The sequence below is a fragment of the Pristis pectinata genome, chromosome 6 (genome assembly GCF_009764475.1).
Source record: "Pristis pectinata isolate sPriPec2 chromosome 6, sPriPec2.1.pri, whole genome shotgun sequence".
In the NCBI taxonomy this organism is placed as follows: domain Eukaryota; kingdom Metazoa; phylum Chordata; class Chondrichthyes; order Rhinopristiformes; family Pristidae; genus Pristis; species Pristis pectinata.
In genome coordinates, this window is record NC_067410.1 from 111,363,471 (window position 1) to 111,383,330 (window position 19,860).

At 48.2% G+C, this 19,860-nt stretch overlaps 1 protein-coding gene across 2 annotated transcripts in view; it reads right to left on the reverse strand.

Moving 5' to 3' along the window:
• Positions 1–891: 891 nt before the first annotated feature.
• fndc3ba (fibronectin type III domain containing 3Ba) overlaps positions 892–19,860 on the reverse strand; it is a 347,890-nt gene continuing 328,921 nt past the window's right edge. For both annotated transcript variants that reach the window (XM_052018781.1, XM_052018780.1), the window contains exons 24-26: positions 14,171–14,337; positions 13,288–13,415; positions 892–7,441 (exon numbers count right to left, since the gene is read on the reverse strand). In XM_052018781.1, the coding sequence (XP_051874741.1) occupies positions 7,130–7,441; positions 13,288–13,415; positions 14,171–14,337 (607 nt within the window). In that variant the 3' untranslated portion in view covers positions 892–7,129. The remainder of the gene's footprint in view (positions 7,442–13,287; positions 13,416–14,170; positions 14,338–19,860) is intronic.

Consider the following 19,860-nt stretch of genomic DNA (forward strand, 5'->3'; position numbering starts at 1 on the left):
TAGGCAGATGGGGAGGGGAGGGTGGGAGCAGCGACAGAGGCCGGGAGGTGAGAGGTGGGGGGGTGACGGGGGGCTGCAGATGGTGGGATCTGATGGGAGGGGAAGGTGGAGCCTGGAACCAAGTGAGGGGGGTGGGGAGAGCAGGTGGGAACAGTGGGCGGGAGGGGACCCAGTGAGAGGGGTGTGTGGGTGATGGACAGATGGAGCGGGTGGGGGGGTGGTGATGGGGGTTTGGGGTGGGTGCAGGAGGCTCCATCCCTTCCCCTCACCTCTTAATAGCGGCTATCTCCTATCTTTCAGTCCCGATGAAGGGTCTCGACCTGAAACGTCGACTGTCCGTCTCCCTCCACAGATGCGGGAAGAACTCTGCAGGTTGGGCAACAGCTTGAGTGTTGCTCCAGGTTCCAGCACCTTCAGTGTCTTGTGTGTAGATTGTGGAACCAACCAGGGATCAGGCTACTTTACACGTGTACTGAGATAGGATCAACTCATGACTCATTTCCAGGGGTAGAACGGCCAACTCCTATGTATGACGTCGGAAGAGCCTGGGTGGGTAACTGCAGTGCATGCTACAGACAGCACACACTGCAGCCACTGTGTGTCAGTGGTGGAGGGAATACATGGCCAGGATGCTGATTGGTGCCAATGAATTGAAGATCGTCTGTGTCTAGGAGAAACGATGTGTCTATCCACCACTATCAAGCTGGAACCTTTGTGCCTGGGCGATGTGTATCATGCGGTGAGGGCAGAGGGGAGGGTTATAAGCTGAGAGCAACACCCAGTAGATTAGAAGATTGGTCCTTAAAGGCTGGAACCTTCGGCTGAGAACCAACAGCATCAGTGAGCATGACAACACAATCAAACAAGGCGCTATGTAATACCAGAAAGAATTAAAACATTTATTTGGGCATAAATATATTACATATATACGCTACAGATAGGTTTAGTCTTACATACATCGGGTAGTATTTGCAAAATCTATACATTAAAATTGATACGACAGTTTTATATAATGCTTATGAAATAATCTAAAATTTACAATACAAATGCTTATGATTTCATTTCTATTTACCATTTTAATGAAAAGTTTGGAATGTATGTTCAACACTTGAGGTAAAAGAGAGGCATTTAACTTGTCAGGATTATTTTTCGAGGAGCTGCATTGCTGTAGGGGAAGAAGAGTTGGAATCGCAAAGCAGCAGCGCTGCTCATTGATGCAGGGGCAGGGGCAGGGAAGGGGCGGAGAGACGGTGTGACGTCTGAGTAATCATGCTGTGTGATGCCAGGAGTGACGACTTTAATGCTGGGCAGTCAACAAGTGAGACTCTCACAGCATCCCAAGAACAAGTTATTATTTGAACAAAATAAAATCTGTCTGAAAGATTTCTCCTCGCCATTCTATCGGCTGTGTTAACCGATAGGGAGACGGCAGGAATTTCAGGCAATGTGTGTTAACACCTTATTTACCAGAATCCCACAGCATAATCTCAAGAATCAAACCGATTCAGGCTGAGTAGGAATGGAAAATGAGACAGAATTGTAGTGTTGAGTGCTTATGGCGTTTGATGGAAGCAAGCTTTGATGGAACGCAGGAACGAGGTTCTAAAAGAGTCCATTTTTTTCTATAACGACGACACTTTATGTTCATTTGAAGACTATGAATGCCATGTATATGAAGGACCTCAAACACTATTAAAAGCAAGTTTCACAAAACACAAATAACAATTTAAATTAAAAAAAAGGTTAAAGCGGACAAGCCTGATGCTTTGGTAATAGAGGATTATCCTTAATTCAAAAAAAAATTGCTGAAATGTAACTATTTGTCATGACTGTTTTACCAAGCTGAGCCCGTAAATAATGGAAAAGACAGCAAGAAATTAACTATAAATCAGGTCTAATATTTTGCTACATCAACTGATAGTCTGAAGGGCAGAACCACCTATGACGATTTGGGGGAGAGGAAAATCACATTAAGAGGAGAGGCATAACCTCAGGTCATGAACACCAGGGTTTGTGCCCCGTTTCCCCCAACCCCTCCATGGCTGTGACCTGCAGATACATCTGGATGTGCAGGCACATCGATGATCTTCGCAGTTTGATGGGGATAAAACTTTTCCCACTCCCCCAAAACACATGCAAAAAAAAAGTTACTAGCCTGGCTATGTGTAAACATTTCATTCACGATTAATGCTTTTGGTGATCTTTGCACGCACGCACGCACACACAAACACAAGGACACACAAACACACGTGCGTACGCACATGTGCACTAACATGAGATAGAAAATAAAATCTCTCTGCATTTGAGATCCAAAGCGTAACGTAACTAGAACCTAGAGACACCTATGGCAAGGAACTTCTAAAATAGGAACAATTCGAAAACAGACACACAACAAAATAAACAGCAATGTGACCCAGAGAAAACTTACATGAGTAAATAAGCACACTTGCAATAAATAACAGGATTGCACTGTAATTGGCTTTTTTCATTTAAAGTACTGAATGCAATAGAAAGTATAAATAAGAAATGAACTAAATGCTGGAATCCTTTCCCCAGTCTCGAGCTTGGCCAGGGGGGAGAGGAGATGCAGCTTACAGAGTGTGGGCTGGAATCTAGCAGCCTTCTCCTCTGATTTTTTTGGTTTTCACCCCTGAAACTATCTCAAAATGCATCCAGAGTGGGTGGTCACCTCTTCCTGCTCTTTTGGGTTGACGTTTGTGATGCAAAGCTTTCAACACACAACCTCTACCCCTTCGTTCCCCCACAGCCCGGCTCCGTAGTTCCGACATGTTGACAACCTCACGCCTGTAACTGGGGTAGGCGGTGTGTGACTGACAGAACCAGGGCCTTGTAGGTACAGTGATGGTGAAGACTAGTGCTGCCACGTTCCCTGAACCCATTCACTTATACGTTTACAGGCCCTTTGTGCCCCCCTCCCCAAGTCCGTCCCACTTACATGGATGGAGCTTCAGAAGAGTCCAGTGAAGGGGACTGGATTAGAGAGAGGCAGAGGAGGAGGTAGAGAGGGAGACATGCATTTAGAGAGAGAAAAAGATAGTCAGACAGATGGAGGGAGTGGGAGAGAGGGGGAGAGGGTGGGGGGGAGAGGGAGAGAGGGTAGGGAGAGATGGGTGAGAGGTGGGAGGGGGAGGGGGAGGATGATGAGGGGCATGGGGAGGAGGGGGAGAGAGGAAGGAGGGGGAGAGGGAGAGTGTGGGAGGGGGGGCTGAGAGAGTGGAGGGGTAGAGGGGGAAGGGGAGGAGAGAGGGGGAGAGAACAATTAGACGAATAGAAAGAGACAGTCAACCAATAGGGAGAGAGTCGGACATTCAGAGAGAGGGACACACACAAAGTAAGAGCCTGAGGACTAACATAGGAAAGAGGGAGAAAGTCATGTTGAGGAAAAGCCAGCCGTTGTTCTGGTTTGGGACGGGGGCAGCAATGATCCTGGGAATGTGGGTCTTCAGCTACAATCAGCTGGCACGATTGGCCTTCTAGAACTGGGCTGATGGGCCTTTAACAATGACACCTGTGCCGGTGAGGTGAACTATAATACCTGGTGTTTGAACCCCTCCTTGAACTTTGTCTGTGATCAGACAAAGTTCACTCCCCCCACCCCCAACTTAACTTTGCAAGAGTCCATTGCAGGTCAGTCCAGCCCCAGACCCCTTCCCTGAGGGGTTTAACTCTCACAAGGAAGTCAAGTTCCAAGGTTTCTGGGGCTGGAAAGGCAGCAGCTCCAGGAGAAGTTCCCGGCCAGTTATTCCAGATCTGATGCTCTGGAGGAAGCATAGTCTTGGGGTCAGAGAGAAGGGAATAGAAACTGGATCGATATGAGACCTTTCGAACCTCCATGTCATCCCTCCAATGCACCAGAATAAAGCACATCACATTTATAAATAAAAATTGAGGTTCAGTACAAAATAAGTGGGGCTGGGGGGTTCATAACTCTGTCCCAGACTGATCACAACCTCCTACTACAACACAGGAGTCTATTCAGCCCATCTTAGCTCCTAGCAGAGCAATCCTATCAGCCTCCTTCCTTCTCTTATTTCCCAGTATCCCTGGCACTTGTTCTCTCTCTCACATGCCCACCGACTCCACGTTCAATCTTTCTGCCGATAGGGACAATGTACAGTGGTCAGTTGACCTACCAGCCTCACACGTCTTTGGGGTGTGGGAGGGAACCAGAGCACCCGGGAGAAACCCACAGGGAGAATGTGCAAACTCCATGCACACAGACTGAACCTGGAGTCAGGATCGGGCTAGGAACTAATGGCCGTGCCACTGTGCTGCTCCCTGGGACTTTGTTACTCTCAAGACTTGCTGTGTTGGGATCAATCCGAGTGAAGGTGGTTGGTGAGGAGACTGAGATACAATTGCCTGTGAGACAGATCATGGTACAAGTTGAGGAGAGAAGGGTTTAAAGCACAGTCCCACACACAGTGACGGAGATAAGACAGGGACCAGTCGGGTTCTCTTTCAGAGAGCGTTCTGGGCGGTCTTACTTGCCAATAAGTATTCATCTTCTTGTGACCACTCTGGATGAGATAATTAGCTCCCAACTCTGTAGGAAGTAGACTGAGATTCACTAAAAGTTGGACCTTATGGCTGGTCAACATTGGCCCATAGGGATGACCAATAGGTGATGTCACTGATGCTCACATCCCAAAACAATGGGTGAATACAAAAACTTTAAGGTGTGCTGAACCAAGCTCTCCAAAGCCAAAGTCTAAGCTGGTGTCCAACCTCCTTCCTACCACAAGCCCCACTTCTCAGGGAAGCGTTGGCCATCAATGGTCAGTATGGACTCGGTGGGCCAAAAGGCCTGTTTTTGCGCATGATTCTATGGGAATTTGCTGTGCTGTGTGGGTGCTGAGTATTTTAGGACCTTGTTCTGGAGTTGGAGTGCACACTTGTTGGCTGTTGCTCAGTGGGCTTGAAGATCAGTTCTTCGGTAGTTCGAGGGTTCGAGTCCCGCTTCAGAGACATGAGAACAATAATCGTGGTTGTTATCCCCAGTGCAGTACTGTGGGAGCACCGTACTTGAGGTCCTGAATTTAAACTGAGGATCTGTCTCCCTGTCCCTCCCACCCACCTCAGGAAGACAGGGAAGATCCCACCCAACTGTTCTGAAGAGATCCAGGAGAATTCCCCCTTCCCCTTCAGTTTCTAAGGCCGGGTCTGGAGCAGACAAAGCAGAAACAAGATAAAGTGCAAACAATGATATCCTTTCAGTCTGCTCTCTCACGGGACTGCACGACCGGTAGCCTTTACTGGTGATAAAACACATCCAAAGGCAGGTCCGCACCATCAAAGGATTGATGTTCTTCCATCAATCAGGGGCCAATGCCAGCTAAATGCATGCTGGGATAGCTCCTTGCTGCCCAATTCCAAAACAGGGCATCTGCGCTGATTCCTTCGATGCCACTCAAAAACCGAAACCAAAGGGCGGACGTTGCTGCTTTACAAGCCCAGTCGTGCTTTGGCTCGTACAACAACGGACTAGCTGGAGATCTGAGTCAGGGGTCAGAGTAACTCTCAAAGACACAAGGCTGTTTCTCTTTGAGGTTCCCTGCTCCCCAACCCCTCCCTGCTGATCCGTAAAAATACTTCACCCAAGTACCATTGACGTCCTCACCCAAGCTCCAATTTGCTGTGCATGAGACAAGAGGGTTCAGTGTCGTGCTGTTCAATAAGGAGAGTCACGGGGTGTACGACTTACCCTCATCTAATATCTTGGGTAATGGGATCCAGGGATGGACATCCTTCCTACCCCAACCTCCACACACCATTGCTCACTTTGCCTGAGGATCCCAGAGCTACCGAGGTTGACCGCAGCACCTCGTACCCGTCCCAGCCTCCCCAACGTCGACTGGGCGTCGAGTCCCTGCGGATCGTACCGCTGGAGTAACGTGCAAGGGTGAAGGTGGCAGCCCGCGAAGGGGGGACAAGAGGAGCACAGAACGGGAGGGGAGGGAGGATGGCTGGCAGTGGGGAGGGGGGCTGGCTGGCAGTGGGGGAGCTCCCCTCCTCCCTGTCCACCCCACCCCCCACCCCCGTTTAATGGCAGTGTTGAAACCTGGCAGTGGGCAGCTGGATCTCTGAGGGGAGGGGTTGGTGATCATTGCGAGCAGTGGAGAGCTTGTGGAGGAGGTGGAGGGCTGTACGCGGGACAGGACCGGGCACCTGGTTAGACAATGAGGCACTTAAACTGAGGCGGCAAATGGCAGCTTGGACCTTAATGGCAAAGCTCTCCCCCCACCCATGGATTGAGACTCTCATTGGGCTTCAGGTGGCAAGGTGCGTGAGAGATAGGGTGGGTCCACACCACACAACTCGTCCACCTCCCCCTCAGTCCACTCCCACCCCCATTCCGCCTCCAAGCAACCAAACACCCAGAGCACCGCTCACCTCTGCCGCTGGCGAACAGGAAGCCCGGCCTGGCGCCATTACAGTAATAAGGCTCCCCCCGCCCCCCACAATGCCGTGGAATTCAAGTGGCGACAGTGTGCCCAGAGTCCCCAGGAGAGACGGGTGGGTCAAAGCCCCCTCCGTCCCACCACCGACAACAGTGCTTCCCACACTCTCTGAGTGTCTCATAAATGGGCTCCAACCCTCCCATCCAGCGCGGAAGGATTTAAGGCTTGCCCTCTCCTGCCTTGACCTACCCCCAGTGTGAAAATTTTACTTAAAAATATATATTTATATATCTATATATATGTATAAAAAATGCAAACGGCTCGCGAGCAGAGGCCACAGGATTGGCTGGTTCCAGCCTGCTCGCAGACGCCGCTCCCCCCCCTTTCGGGGGAGAGCACCGGGTGACGGAGGGCGGGGGGGCAACCACTGGGTCCCTGCCCGAGAAGGTGCCTCGAGGAGCCAGTGTGGTTTGCTCATCCTCAACCCACCCTGGAGAACTGCTGAGAGAGGAACTTTGGCAGCTTGACTGGGAGGTGAACGAGAGAGGAAATTAAAAAAAAAAGAAATCAATATCAAAATTAAAAATAAAAGAATGATTAATAGCAAGTCAACAAAGGAATAGTCAAATGAGCTCTGCTGGCACTAGTATGCAGCTAAGTTTATACCTCAAGAATTATGAGTGTGACTTTCCTTGCTTCCTCCTTTGTCACTTCACGATGAAGTACTGTAAAATAAAAGCGATGAAAATGGATAAACTAGCAAATCCGGCAAGGATGAGGGCGGCAAACTGCTCGTCGCTGGCCATCACGCTGCGCACTTGGGCTGCTTCTACAGTTCGCAGTTCACCGGCCGGGGAGGGCTCCTTCCGCCGCAGTGTGAAGATGGCGGAGGGGCTGAATGGTCCGGTCAGCTCCTGCGACAGGTCTCGGCAGTGGCGGCAGCAGCAGACCCGGAACCGGTAGTCCGTGTTGGTCTGGAGGCCTGAGATCTGGAAAGTTGTGTCCTCCCCCTTGTACACCTGTCGGGCGAGCGGAGGAAACACCTTGGTTAGTAATGGAGAGGCAGGACCATCAGCTCATAGGTCAGTCTTCTGTACCGGACCTTCAGAAAACTAATCCCACTGCCCCGCTCTGTCCCCACAGCCTTGTATCAGTCCCCTAACTAATCCCCTGCCCCGTTCTCTCCCCACAGCCCTGTATCAGTCTCCTAACTAATCCCCTGCCCCGTTCTCTCCCCACAGCCCTGTATCAGTCTCCTAACTAATCCCCTGCCCCGTTCTCTCCCCACAGCCCTGTATCAGTCTCCTAACTAATCCCCTGCCCCGTTCTCTCCCCACAGCCCTGTATCAGTCTCCTAACTAATCCCCTGCCCCGTTCTCTCCCCGCAGCCCTGTATCAGCTCCCACACTGATCCCACCGCCCCGCTCTCTCCCCGCAGCCCTGTATCAGTTCCCACACTGATCCCACCACCCCGCTCTCTCCCCACAACAAAATGTATATTGTTGTACATGTGGTTTTGCTATTATTTATGGCTAGCCATGTTTTACATAAGCACTGGTTAGAGCTAGCACATGCAAATGCTAATTACTTTAATTACAGGCTTATTGTAAACATGTGTCACAGACTACGAAAGCAGAGTACAGAATGTGATCTTTTAGACCGTCAATGTTCTTTCTCATGGGAACAAAATGAGGATGTACAGAGCAGGCACATAGGGTGATGCACACGGTGAATCAAATGCCTGAAGGCCTCTGTAAATGCTTTTCAATTCAGACCCCGACTGAAAATTGCAAAAGAGAGCACAAAATGATTCCAATGAGACTCGAATCTCTTTCGAGGTTTTTGTGTGTTCTCAGGCTGAGATCAATTATTGACTTGGTACCGAACAGCTCCTTTGTAAAGCTGCAGACACAGGAGACCGCAGATGCTGGAATCTGGAGCAATCGACAAACTGCTGGAAGAGCTCAGTGGGTCGGGCAGCGTCTGTGGTGGGAAACAGACGGTCGAAGTCTGGGGTCAAGTGAATGAACGAGACCCTGAATGAAAGGTCTCGACCCAAAACCTTGACTGTCCGTTTCCCTCCACAGATGCTGCCTGACCTGCTGAGTTCCTCCAGCATTGTGTTTTGTGCCTTTGTCTAGCTGCTGCTCGGGACGCATTTATGCCTGTTTGTTGGCTGTTGCTCATTGGGTTTGAAGGTCATTTCTTCGGTAGGTTGAGGGTTCGAGTACAACTTCAGAGACTTGAGCATAAAAGTCTTGGTTGTCATTCACAGTGCAGTACTGACGGAGCATCGTAGTCGAGGTCCTGAATTTAAACCGAGAACTTGTCTCCCCCACCCCCCCCCCATCAAAGGATCTTACCCAACTGTTCCAATGAGATCCGGGGAGAATTCCCCAACCCTCTCTGCTGTCTAATAGTCAATATTTACTCCCAATCAACATCACAATGTCTGGTCATGATCACAGTGCAGTTTGTGTGGCCATTACATGCCATCCTTCCTACTCTTCAGAAGTTCTCTGCCATCTATAAAACTCTTTGGAAATCTTGGAAGGACGTCATTAAGTTGGAAAGGGTGCAGAAAAGATTCACAAACATGTTACCGGGACTGGGGGGGCTTGCGGTATTAGAAGAGACTGGACAGGCTGGGACTGTTTTCCCCGGAGCGAAGCAGACTGAGGTTTATAAAAATCATGAGAGGCATAGATAAGGTGGATGGTCACGGTCTTTTCCTCAGGGTAGGGGAGTCTAAAACTAGAGGGCGTAGGCTCTACTTCATTGGGAGTTTGAGGAGATTTGGGATGGCATTAAAAACTCTTGCAAATTTCTATAGATGTACGGTGGAGAGCTGGTTGCATCACCGCCTGGTATGGAGGCTCCAATGCACAGGATCACAAGAGGCTGCAGAGGGTTGTAGACTCAGCCAGCTCCATCACGAGCACAACCCTCCCCACCATCGAGGACATCTTCAAGAGGCGGCGCCTCAAGAAGGCAGCATCCATCACTAAGGACCCTCACCATCCGGGACATGGATGTTCTCTCCTCGTTACAACCAATGGGGAGGAGGTATAGGAACCCGAAGACCTACACTCAACGATTCAGGAACAGCTTCTTCCCCTCCGCCATCAGATTTCTGAACGGTCCATGAACCCATGAACACCACCTCGTTATTGCACTATTTATCTTTTTTTGTAACTTATAGTGATTCTTATGTCTTCATATCTTTTGCTGCCACAAAACAACAAATTTCCCCACATATGTCAGTGATAATAAACCTGATTCGGATTCTTAAGGTGAGAGGGGAAAGACTTAAAGGGGACCTGAGGGTCAAGTTTTTGAGGGTGATGGCTACATGGGACGAGCTGCGAGAGGAAGTGGTAGAGGCGGGTACAATTACAGTGTTTAAAAGGAACTTAGACAGGTACATGGAAATGAGATCCAAAATTGGCCTGGTGACAGGAGGCAGAGTGTTGTGGTGGAGTGGTGTTTTACTGACTGGAGGTCTGAGCCCAGTGGCGCTGCAGGGATTGGAGCAGGGATTTTTATTGTTTGTAATATATCTAGATGACTTGGGTGAGGAGGTAGGTGATCTGTATTTTGCAAACAACACAATAACTGGTGAAGTCATAGATTTGACAGAAGTTTAAAAAATTATGCAAGGCATAGGTGGAGTGGACGCCCAGTATATGTTTCCCAGCATTGAAATGTCTTGTACTAGAGGGCATGTATTTAAGATAAGAGGGGAAAGTACAAAGGAGATGTGGGAGACAGGTATTTTACACAGAGAGTGGTGGGTGTCTGGAATGCGCTGCCGGGGGTGGTGGTGAAGGCAGAGAGCAGAGGAGTATTTAAGAGGGTCTTAGATAGTTACATGAACGTGCAGAGAAGGGAGGGATATGGTCAATGCGCGGGGAAGAGGAATTAGATTAATTAGGAGTCATTGGTTTAATTAGTTCGGCACAACATCGCGGGCTGAAGGGCCTGTCCTGTGCTGTACTGTTCCAGGTTATAACACACGGTCACAGGGAGAACGTGTAAACTCCACACAGACAGTGCCCGAGGCGGGGATTGAACCCTGGTCTCTGGCGCTTGGAGGCAGTGGCTCTACCAACTGTGCCACTGTGCATGGTAAGGAACCGAGACTGGGGAGAAATCATTGCCATTGTGGAGTCAATCACCAAAGTTAAATGGAATTAAACAAAACAAATGAATTGTCTCTTGCTGAATAAAGATATGGCTTTCACCATCAGCAAGGATGTTCCCCTGGTTCAGGAGGCTGGTGGGCTTGCATTAGTTCCCCTTCCTGTCTGGTGGCAATCAATACCTGGGAACAAGTAAACAGGCAGCTCTATTCTCTCTCTGGAGCTCGGAGAACACTTGTTGACAGCCTTGAACACGTTCTGGTCTCCTAACTATTGTGTACTACGGGTGAGGAATTGATGCTGGTAAAGGTTTTGTGTGGGTGCCATTGCCATAGCAACAGACAATGCACACTAAATGTATTTCCTCCCTAATACACACCCTCCAGCCTTCAGTGTCCCACAGCAGGGAAGTCGAGATGCTTTGTCATGGCTCCAGACTCCTAATTCGATTTAGTGTGTCTGTGGCTGGTGCAACACACCTGACACCATTTTCTGCTCTCCCTCCTCCCATGGACAGTTGGCGATTCAACCCCTTGTGCAGATCCAACCACGCCGTTCCCTCCGAGCACAACAGGGAAGTAGATCCGGTGGTGAGGAAGGCATACGGCACGCTGGCCTTCATTGGTCGGGCATTGGGTTTAACAGTCAGGAAGTCACGTTGCAGCTGTTTAAAACTTTGGTCAGGCTACACTTGGAGTGTTGCGTGCAGTTCTGGTCACCCCATTACAGGAAGGATGTGGAGGCTTTGGAGAGGTACCAGAAAAGGTTCACCAGGATGCTGCCTGGATTGGAGAGTATCAGCTATAAGGAGAGGTTGGACAAACTTGGGTTGTTTTCTCTGGTGTGTCAGAGGCTGAGGGGAGACCTGATAGAGGTTTATGAAATTATGAGAGGTATAGATAGGGTAGATAGTCAAGAGTCTCTTTCCCAAGGAGAAAATGTCAAACATCATAGTCATAAAGTAATACAGCACGGAAATAGGCCCTTCTGCCCAACTCATCCATGCCGACCATGTTGCCCTCCAAGCTTGTCCCATTTGTGTGCATTTATAGAGTCATAGAGTAAACACTAGAGAGCATGGCTTAATGGTGGGAGGGTGAAAGTCTAAAGGAGATTTATGAGGCAAGTTTTTTTTACACAGAGAGCAGTGGGTGCCTGGAACGGGCTGACAGGTGGAGGCAGGATAGTGGCGTCTGAAAGGCAGCTAGACAGGTACATGAACAGGCAGGGAACAGAGGGATATGGACCCCGAGCAGGCAGAAGGGATTAGTTTGGATTGGCATCATGGCCAGCACAGATATTGTGGGCCAAAGGGCCTGTTCCTGTGCTGTACTGTTCTGTGAAACTCCTGCTTGAACAGCGAAACACTGCAGCTGCTGGAAATCTGAAATGAAACAGTTAGTGCTGCAAATACTCTGTGTGGAAGGAGAGAGTTGGCTTTCAGATAGATGTCTCTTGAAGGTTAATCCTGAAACGTTAACACCGATTTTCTCTCCAACAACCTCTGGATCCATGGCTCCCTGAAGTATGGGAATTGGTTTATTATTGTCACATGTACTGAGGTACAGTGAAAAACTTGTCTTGCACACCGCTCAGACAGATCAATTCATTACACAGTGCATTGAGGTAGTACAGGGTAAAACAATAACAGTGTCACAGTATCCACTGAACCCTAAGTATCCAATGGCCCAAGAGGAGAGAGGTCCAGTGTCGTGTGTGAGGGAACCCTCCCCGATACCTTCCCTGGCCCTGGTTTTCGGATGCTGCCTCCTTGTTCTAACCCTCCACTCCAGCCAGGCGAGACATTCTTGCCATTGACCCCAGCAAGTCCTCTCAACACTCCGATCTGATGCCTGGTCAGTATTCAGTGCTCATGAGGTGCACCAGATCTCTCAACTTCCAAATGCAGAAGTTTAGAGAGTTAATTTGGCTATTTGCCAATGGAAGGGTTGATGTGGCAATGGTTTAATGTCACATGTACTAAGATACAGTTAAAAACTTCCTTTGCTTGCCATTAGCCTGAAGACCCACACTCAACAATTCAGGAAACAGCTTCTTCCCCTCCGCCATCAGATTTCTGAATGGTCTGTGAACCCATGAACACTACCTTGCTATTCCTTTTTTTTGGCTCTATTTATTTATTTGTGTAATTTATAGTAATTTTAAGTCTTTGTACTGTACTGCTGATGCAAAAAAAACAAATTTCACATCATGTAAGTCAGTGATAATAAATCTGCCTCTGATTCCATACATAAGTAGATTGAGGTAGTAAAAAGAAACCAGGACGCAGAATAAAGTGTTACAGTTACAGAGAAAGTGCAGCGCAGGCAGACAATAAGGTCCAAGGTCAAAACGAGGTAGATTGTGAAGTCAAGAGTCCATCTTATCATACTAATGAACTATTCAATAGTCTTATAACAGCGGGATAGAAGCTGTCCTTGAGCCTGGTGGTACGTGCTTTCACGCTTTTGTATCTCCTGCCAGTTCATCTTTTAGTGTATGAGAGGTCTGTTCAAGGGTCTGATAACAGTGGGATAGAAGCTGTGCTTGAGCCTGGTGGTACACGCCATCTTGTCCCCATCTCTCTCTAGTTTTGACCCAGGGCATTGTGTTCACAATGTGAGCCCATCAATGTACCACCAGGGTGATCTACCCCTTCAAACTCCTCTCTGACCCAATCTACTCTCCCGCTCCACACCCCTTCCCATTGCCCCAACACTGACCTGTTTGTAGTCCAGCTCCCTTCCGACTGTGACCTGGAGGATGTAACCGATGGGGTCACCTCTCATTGGCGGGATTCCTTCCCACGAGACCTCGCACGTGCTTCCTTCCAGCTGAGTGATGCGCGGGGCTGGAAACCAACCATGTAAAGCGCCAGTCAGTACCTCCCCTCAGAATCTCCCGCTACACCCGCGCACGGCACAGTCGGAGAGCTGGGTGTGTGGAGGGACGGTAAGTGTGAATCAGCAGAAGGGGTGGGAGTTCCCGCGAGGGAGGTGCGACATGTACACCTGGGACCCTCCCTCCACTGACCACAGTCAGGTGTTTTGCTTGCACAGAGGGGGGAGGCACACTGTTCATTCCCCGCTACAGGCATACTGTTCACTCCCCGCTACAGGCACACTGTTCACTTCCTGCTACAGGCACACTGTTCACTCCCCACTACAGGCACACTGTTCACTTCCTGCTACAGGCACACTGTTCACTCCCCGCTACAGGCACACTGTTCACTTCCTGCTACAGGCACACTGTTCACTCCCCACTACAGGCACACTGTTCACTTCCTGCTACAGGCACACTGTTCACTCCCCGCTACAGGCACACTGTTCACTTCCTGCTACAGGCACACTGTTCATTCTCCACTCCCAACTACAGCCACACGGTTCACTCACTGCTACAGGCACACTGTTCATTCCCCACTACAGGCACACTGTGCACTCCCCACTCCCAACTACAGGCACACTGTGCACTGTCCAGACACCCCTCCAGACATCTAACCTCTCACACCCCTTCATTGCACCAGAGGTCTCCGTCAGTGCACCCCTCCATCCCCCTTCACAAGTAATGCGTTGTGGCCGGTTCCTAACCTTTTCCCTTGAGACTGACCTTTGACAGCAGGGGGCAGTGATTTGGTGGTGCTGAAGAGGTACACCTCCGAGAAGGGTCCCTCGCCGGCCTCACTCACTGCCTGGATTCGGAAACTGTAACTGGTGGATTCCATCAGCTTCTGCACCTTGTAGGTGTGGCTCGGTCCTCTGTAGATTGGGACAAACCTGTGGTGGCAAAGCATTCAACAGAGTCAACGAGAAAGTCCTCTCACTAACACAAGTCCTCCCTCCACAAAATAATTCTGCGTTGACGACATTTTTCTGTCACCGTCTCTGCTCGTGAACTCTTTATGTCCGTAGTTATTCTGGGTTTGTTCCATGTCGAGTGCCCACAGTGGTTATCCAGGAGTTCCCAGAACTAACTGTGGGGCATGGTGGAAACTCAAAGGCACTGGAGAGTTTGTGCAGAAGAGCTGTTGAATTATCACGAGTAGGGACAGAACGTTATTAGGTGAAGCGAGTGTCAGGTACCTTCCACAGGCAGAGAGATTGGGTCAATTAACTGGTAATTGGCATATTATTGTCACGTGTACTGAGATACAGTGAAAAACTTTGTCTGCGTGCCATCCATACAGATCGTTCCATAGTGTTTCGAGGGACCCAGTGGGTCAGGCAGCATCTGTGGAGGGAAATGGACAGTCAACGTTTCGGGTCGAGACCCTTCATCTGGACTGAAAGACAGGGGAGATGGCCAGTGTAAAGAGGTGAGGGGGACGGGGCGGGGCAGGAGCTGGCAGGTGATGGGTGGATCCAGGTGAGGAGGGGTGACGGGCAGATGGGGGGGGGGGAGGGTGGGAACAGCGACAGAGGCCGGGAGGTGAGAGGTGGGGGGGTGACGGGGGGCTGCAGATGGTGGGATCTGATGGGAGGGGAAGCTGGAGCCTGGAACCAAGTGAGGGAGGTGGGGAGGGCAGGTGGGAACAGTGGGGGGGAGGGGACCCAGTGGGAGGGGTGTGTGGGTGAGGTGGGTCAGGAGGAGAGGGAAAAGGGATAGAGGGGGAGCAGGTTACCGGAAGTTGGAAAATTCAGTGTCCATGCCAACACGAGGGGGCATAATTTTAAGGTGATTGGAGGAAGGTATAAGGGGGATGTCGGGGTAAGTTTTTTACACAGAGAGTGGTGGGTGCGTGGAACACACTGCCGGCAGAGGTTGTGGGGGCAGATACATTAGGGACATTTAAGAGACTCTTAGGTACATGAGTGATAGAGAAATGGGGGCTATGTGGGAGGGAAGGGTTAGATAGATCTTAGAGCAGGATAAAATGTCGGCACAACATTGTGGGCCGAAGGGCCTGTACTGTGCTGTAGTGTTCCATGTTCTATGCCCTCGGGATGTAGGCTGCCCAGGGGGAGTATGAGGGGCTGTTCCTCTAGTTTATGTGTGGCCTCACACTGGCAGTGGAGGAGGCCGAGGACAGATAGGGCAGCGTGGGAATCAGAGTCAGATTTATTAAAACTGACATACAGTATGTTGTGAAATGTGTTGTTTTGCGGCAGCAGTAGTGCGAGACATAAAGACATAAAGATTACTGTAAGTGACAAAAATAAGTAAATAGTGCAAAGGAGGAATAATGAGGTAGTGTTCATGGGTTCATGGGCCGTTCTGATGGTGGAGGGCGTGTTGTTCCAGATTCCAATATTTGCAGTCTCCGTGTCTCCATCAGTACATTGAGGTAGTAACAGGGTAAAACAATAACAGAATGCAGAGTAAAGTGTTACAGTTACAGAGAAAGTGCAGTGCAGGCAGACAATAAGGTGCAAGGCCATAACGAGGTAGATTGTGAGGTCAAGAGTCCATCTTTATCATACAAGAGGTCCCTATGGTTTCAATTTCGTAAATTTTTTGGATTGAATAAATTTAATTTATCAAGTCCTAATCAATCTAATTTTTTCTTTCAACCATCTCGAATTGACTCAGCCTTTTCCTTATGGAGAATGAAAGGAATAACATGTTCTCGGGATTTATTCATTGACAACTGTTTTTTTATCTTTTGAACAGTTGTCTAATAAACACAGTCTGCCTCGATCACATTTTTTTCCATATTTACAGATGAGAAATTTTTTAAAAGTTACTTTACCTTCTTTTCCAACACTGTATAAAATTGAAATTACGGAAAAAATTTTAGGTTTTAATCCTTATCAGAAAGGATAGCAATAATTTATGATCGGATTATGAAAATACGTCCAGAGGAACTTGATAAAATTAAGAATGAATGGGAAGGAGAACTCCAGATACTTTTACCAACAGAGACATGGAAGAAAATTCTTCAATTAGTTAATACATCTTCTACATGTGCTCGACACTCTTTGATACAGTTTAAGGTGGTTCTCAGGACCCCTATGTCCAAGGACAAGTTAGCCTGTTTTTATCATCATATAAATCCTATATGTGACAGATGTAATTCGAAGGTGGCTTCCCCGACACATATGTTTTGGTCCTGTCCCCTTTTGGAAAAATATTGGAAAGATATTTTTAACATTATTTCAGCTGTATTGATTTACAACCTCATCCTATTACTGCAATTTTTGGATTACCAATGATGGAATCTCACCATTTATCTGCTTCTGCTTGTCGTACGATCGCCTTTGTCACATTAATGGCCAAGCGATCCATTTTGTTCAAATGGAAGGATCCAATACCTCCCACCACTTTTCAGTGGTTTTCTCAAACTATAGCATGTTTAAACTTAGAAAAAATTAGGAGTGGCACTGTTGATCCTTCGCTTAAATTTGAGGAAGCTTGGAGTCTATTTATTCAATATTTCCATATGATATAAGCTGACCTTTCTCAGATCCCTTTCAATAACCCTTGAATACAGAGGGGCAAAGTTGACGACATAGAAATGTTTCTTTTCTCTTTTTAATTGAAGAAATATCAGTCCAGTTTTTTTTGAAGTTTTTGCTTTTTTTGGTTTATTATCAATATTTTTGATTTGGGGTTCTTCTTTCATATAATTAAATTTCACTTCTTTTCAATCTTTCCTTTTGTATTTGTTCACTTAATAAGAGAACAGGAGGTCTAGATCACTTTTTTTTAACTCCTTGTGATTATATACATTAACTGTTATATTTGCTATCCTGATCTCTCTGCACCAGATGTAGAATTAATAATGTTATATATATATTATTTTGTACTAATTTGAAAATTAATAATAAGATTGAAAAAGAAAGAAAGAGGTCCATTAAGTGTCTTATAACAGCGGGATAGAAGCTGTCCTTGAGCCTGGTGGTACGTGCTTTCAGGCTTTTGTATCTTCTGCTCAATGGGAGGAGGAAAAAGAGCGAATGACTGGGTTGGGAGGGATCTTTGATTATGCTGGCTGCTTTACTGAAACTGTGGGAAGTGTCAGTGGAGGGGAGGGTGGTTTTCGTGATGGACGGGGTGCGTCCACAACTCTCTTGGATCAATAAAATTCTAACAGGCTTGGACGACTAGATACAGGGAGGATGTTCCTCAAGGTAGTCAGTCTGGACCTGGGGGTCACTGTCTCAGGGTATGGGGTCTGCCCATTAGAACCGAGGTGAGCAGAACATTATTCACCCTGGGGGGTGGGGGAACCTGAGGAAATCCCCCCCCCCCATAGAAGTCAGTGGAGGCCGTCTTTGATATACTCAGGGAGGAGGGAGATACACTTCACAAGGCAAAGGGATCACAGGATGTGGAGAAGGTGGGAGCAGATGATCAGCCACGATCAGTGAATGGTGGGGTAGACCCAGAGGGCTGAATGACCTCCTTCTGCTTCCCTTTTCTGTTTCTACCTCGTGAGGGCAGGGGTACAAGGCGATGGTCTGTAGGTGCTTTTCAAAGAGAGGTTTTGTCAGTTCCTGAAGGCAGGAGCAAATGCACAGCGTGCAGTCACTGGTGTGGGATGGCATGTACTTCAGGGAGCATTCTGAATCACAGAGAGCAAGAGAGAGAGCGAGAGAGAATGTAAAAGAGAGAGTGAGCCCAAGAGCATGATAGCAAATGAGGCAGAAATTACACACTGATGATAGTTCTACTTCAGAGAATTACTGGTTCTCGTGTGAGAGGGAGAACGTGTGTGTGTGTGTGTGTGTGTGTGTGTGTGTGTGTGTGTGTACAAACTGTATGTGTGTGATTTAGCATTAGTATGTGTGTGTATGTGTGAGAGATTGAGTGTGAACTGTGTGTGTGTCTGTGTATGTTCTTCACAAGCTTTGAAGCTGCCAGAGTGTCAGTGATAAATGAATGTGGGTCAGCCTTTCATCCTTTCACTCCATGAGTGTGAGATTTAATTCCTCTTTAGAAGCCCGTGACAGAGCAGCAATACAAATAATTGGATGTTCACCAAACGATAAACGATCCACTTACAGCTGTGCTGGGATTACTACCAGGTTCTGGCTGAACAACAATATTTCTTTATTTTTCCTTGGAGAGCAGTGACTGATGAGCTGGAGACCACATTCCAACTGCGGCTAACAGTAGCCAGATGTGAAGATGGATCTCAGTTCAGGTGCTGTTTATCCCTGCAGACCGTTGGCACCAGGTGAAGTCTCACCTTCCCATCAGCGATGTTCTCTGGGAGTTATGAATGGTGACTTTGGCTCTCAGCCAAAGCCTCAGATCCGTTCCACACAGAAACAATAATGGATAGGTCAGGAAGCCGGAAAATCTGGACCTCTCCTGCTGCCTGTGGGTTTACCCTGGATGCCCCGATTTCCCAAAGACATGCGTGTCAGTGGGTTAACTATATCCTTATATAGTGGGTTAACTATAGGAAGGATATCAGTAATATTGAAAGAGTGCAGAGGAGATTTACTAGAATGTTGCCGGGTCTTCAGGAGTTGAGTTACAGGGAAAGATTGAATAGGTTAGGACTTTATTCCTTGGAGCGTAGAAGAATGAGGGGAGATTTGATAGAGGTTTACAAAATTATGAGGGGTATAGACAGAGTAAATGCAAGTAGGATCTTTCCACCTAGATTAGGAGAGATAAGTACAAGAGGACATGGCTTTAGGGTGAAAGGGGAAAGGTTTAGGGGGAACTTCTTCACTCAGAGAGTGGTGGGAGTGTGGAACGGGCTGCCATCTGACATGGTAAATGCGGGCTCACTCTTAAGTTTTAAGAATAAATTGGATAGATACATGGATGGGAGAGGTCTGGAGGGTTATGGACTGGGTGTAGGTCAATGGGACTAGCGGAATAAAGTTTTGGCACAGACTAGAAGGACCGAATGGCCTGTTTCTGTGCTGTAGTGTTCTATGGTTCTATGCTCCCACAATCTGACAAGAACGTGAGCTATTCAGCCCCTTCAACCTGTACTACCCTTCCATCAGATCATGGTGGATCTGATCCTGGTCTCAGTTTCACTTTCCTGTCCGTTCCTCAGAACCTCTGATGTCCCTATGGACCAAACACCTCTCCATCTCGTCCCCGAATATATTCAATGGCACCTCCACAGATCCCCAGGGTAGAGGATTCCAACGATTTGTGGGTCTGACAGAAGAAATTCCTCCTCATCTCTGTCTCAAATAGACAATCCCTTATTCTAAATCTACGTATGTCTCCTGGTTCTGGATACCACCCCCCCAACAAACATCTCCTCAGCACCCATGCTGTCAACTTTCCTCAGGCAGGTACATGTTTCGGATTCTTCCAGACACCAGTGAGTGTGGGTCGAACTTGCTTATCCTTTCCATGGAAGATGACCCTTCGTCACAGGAACC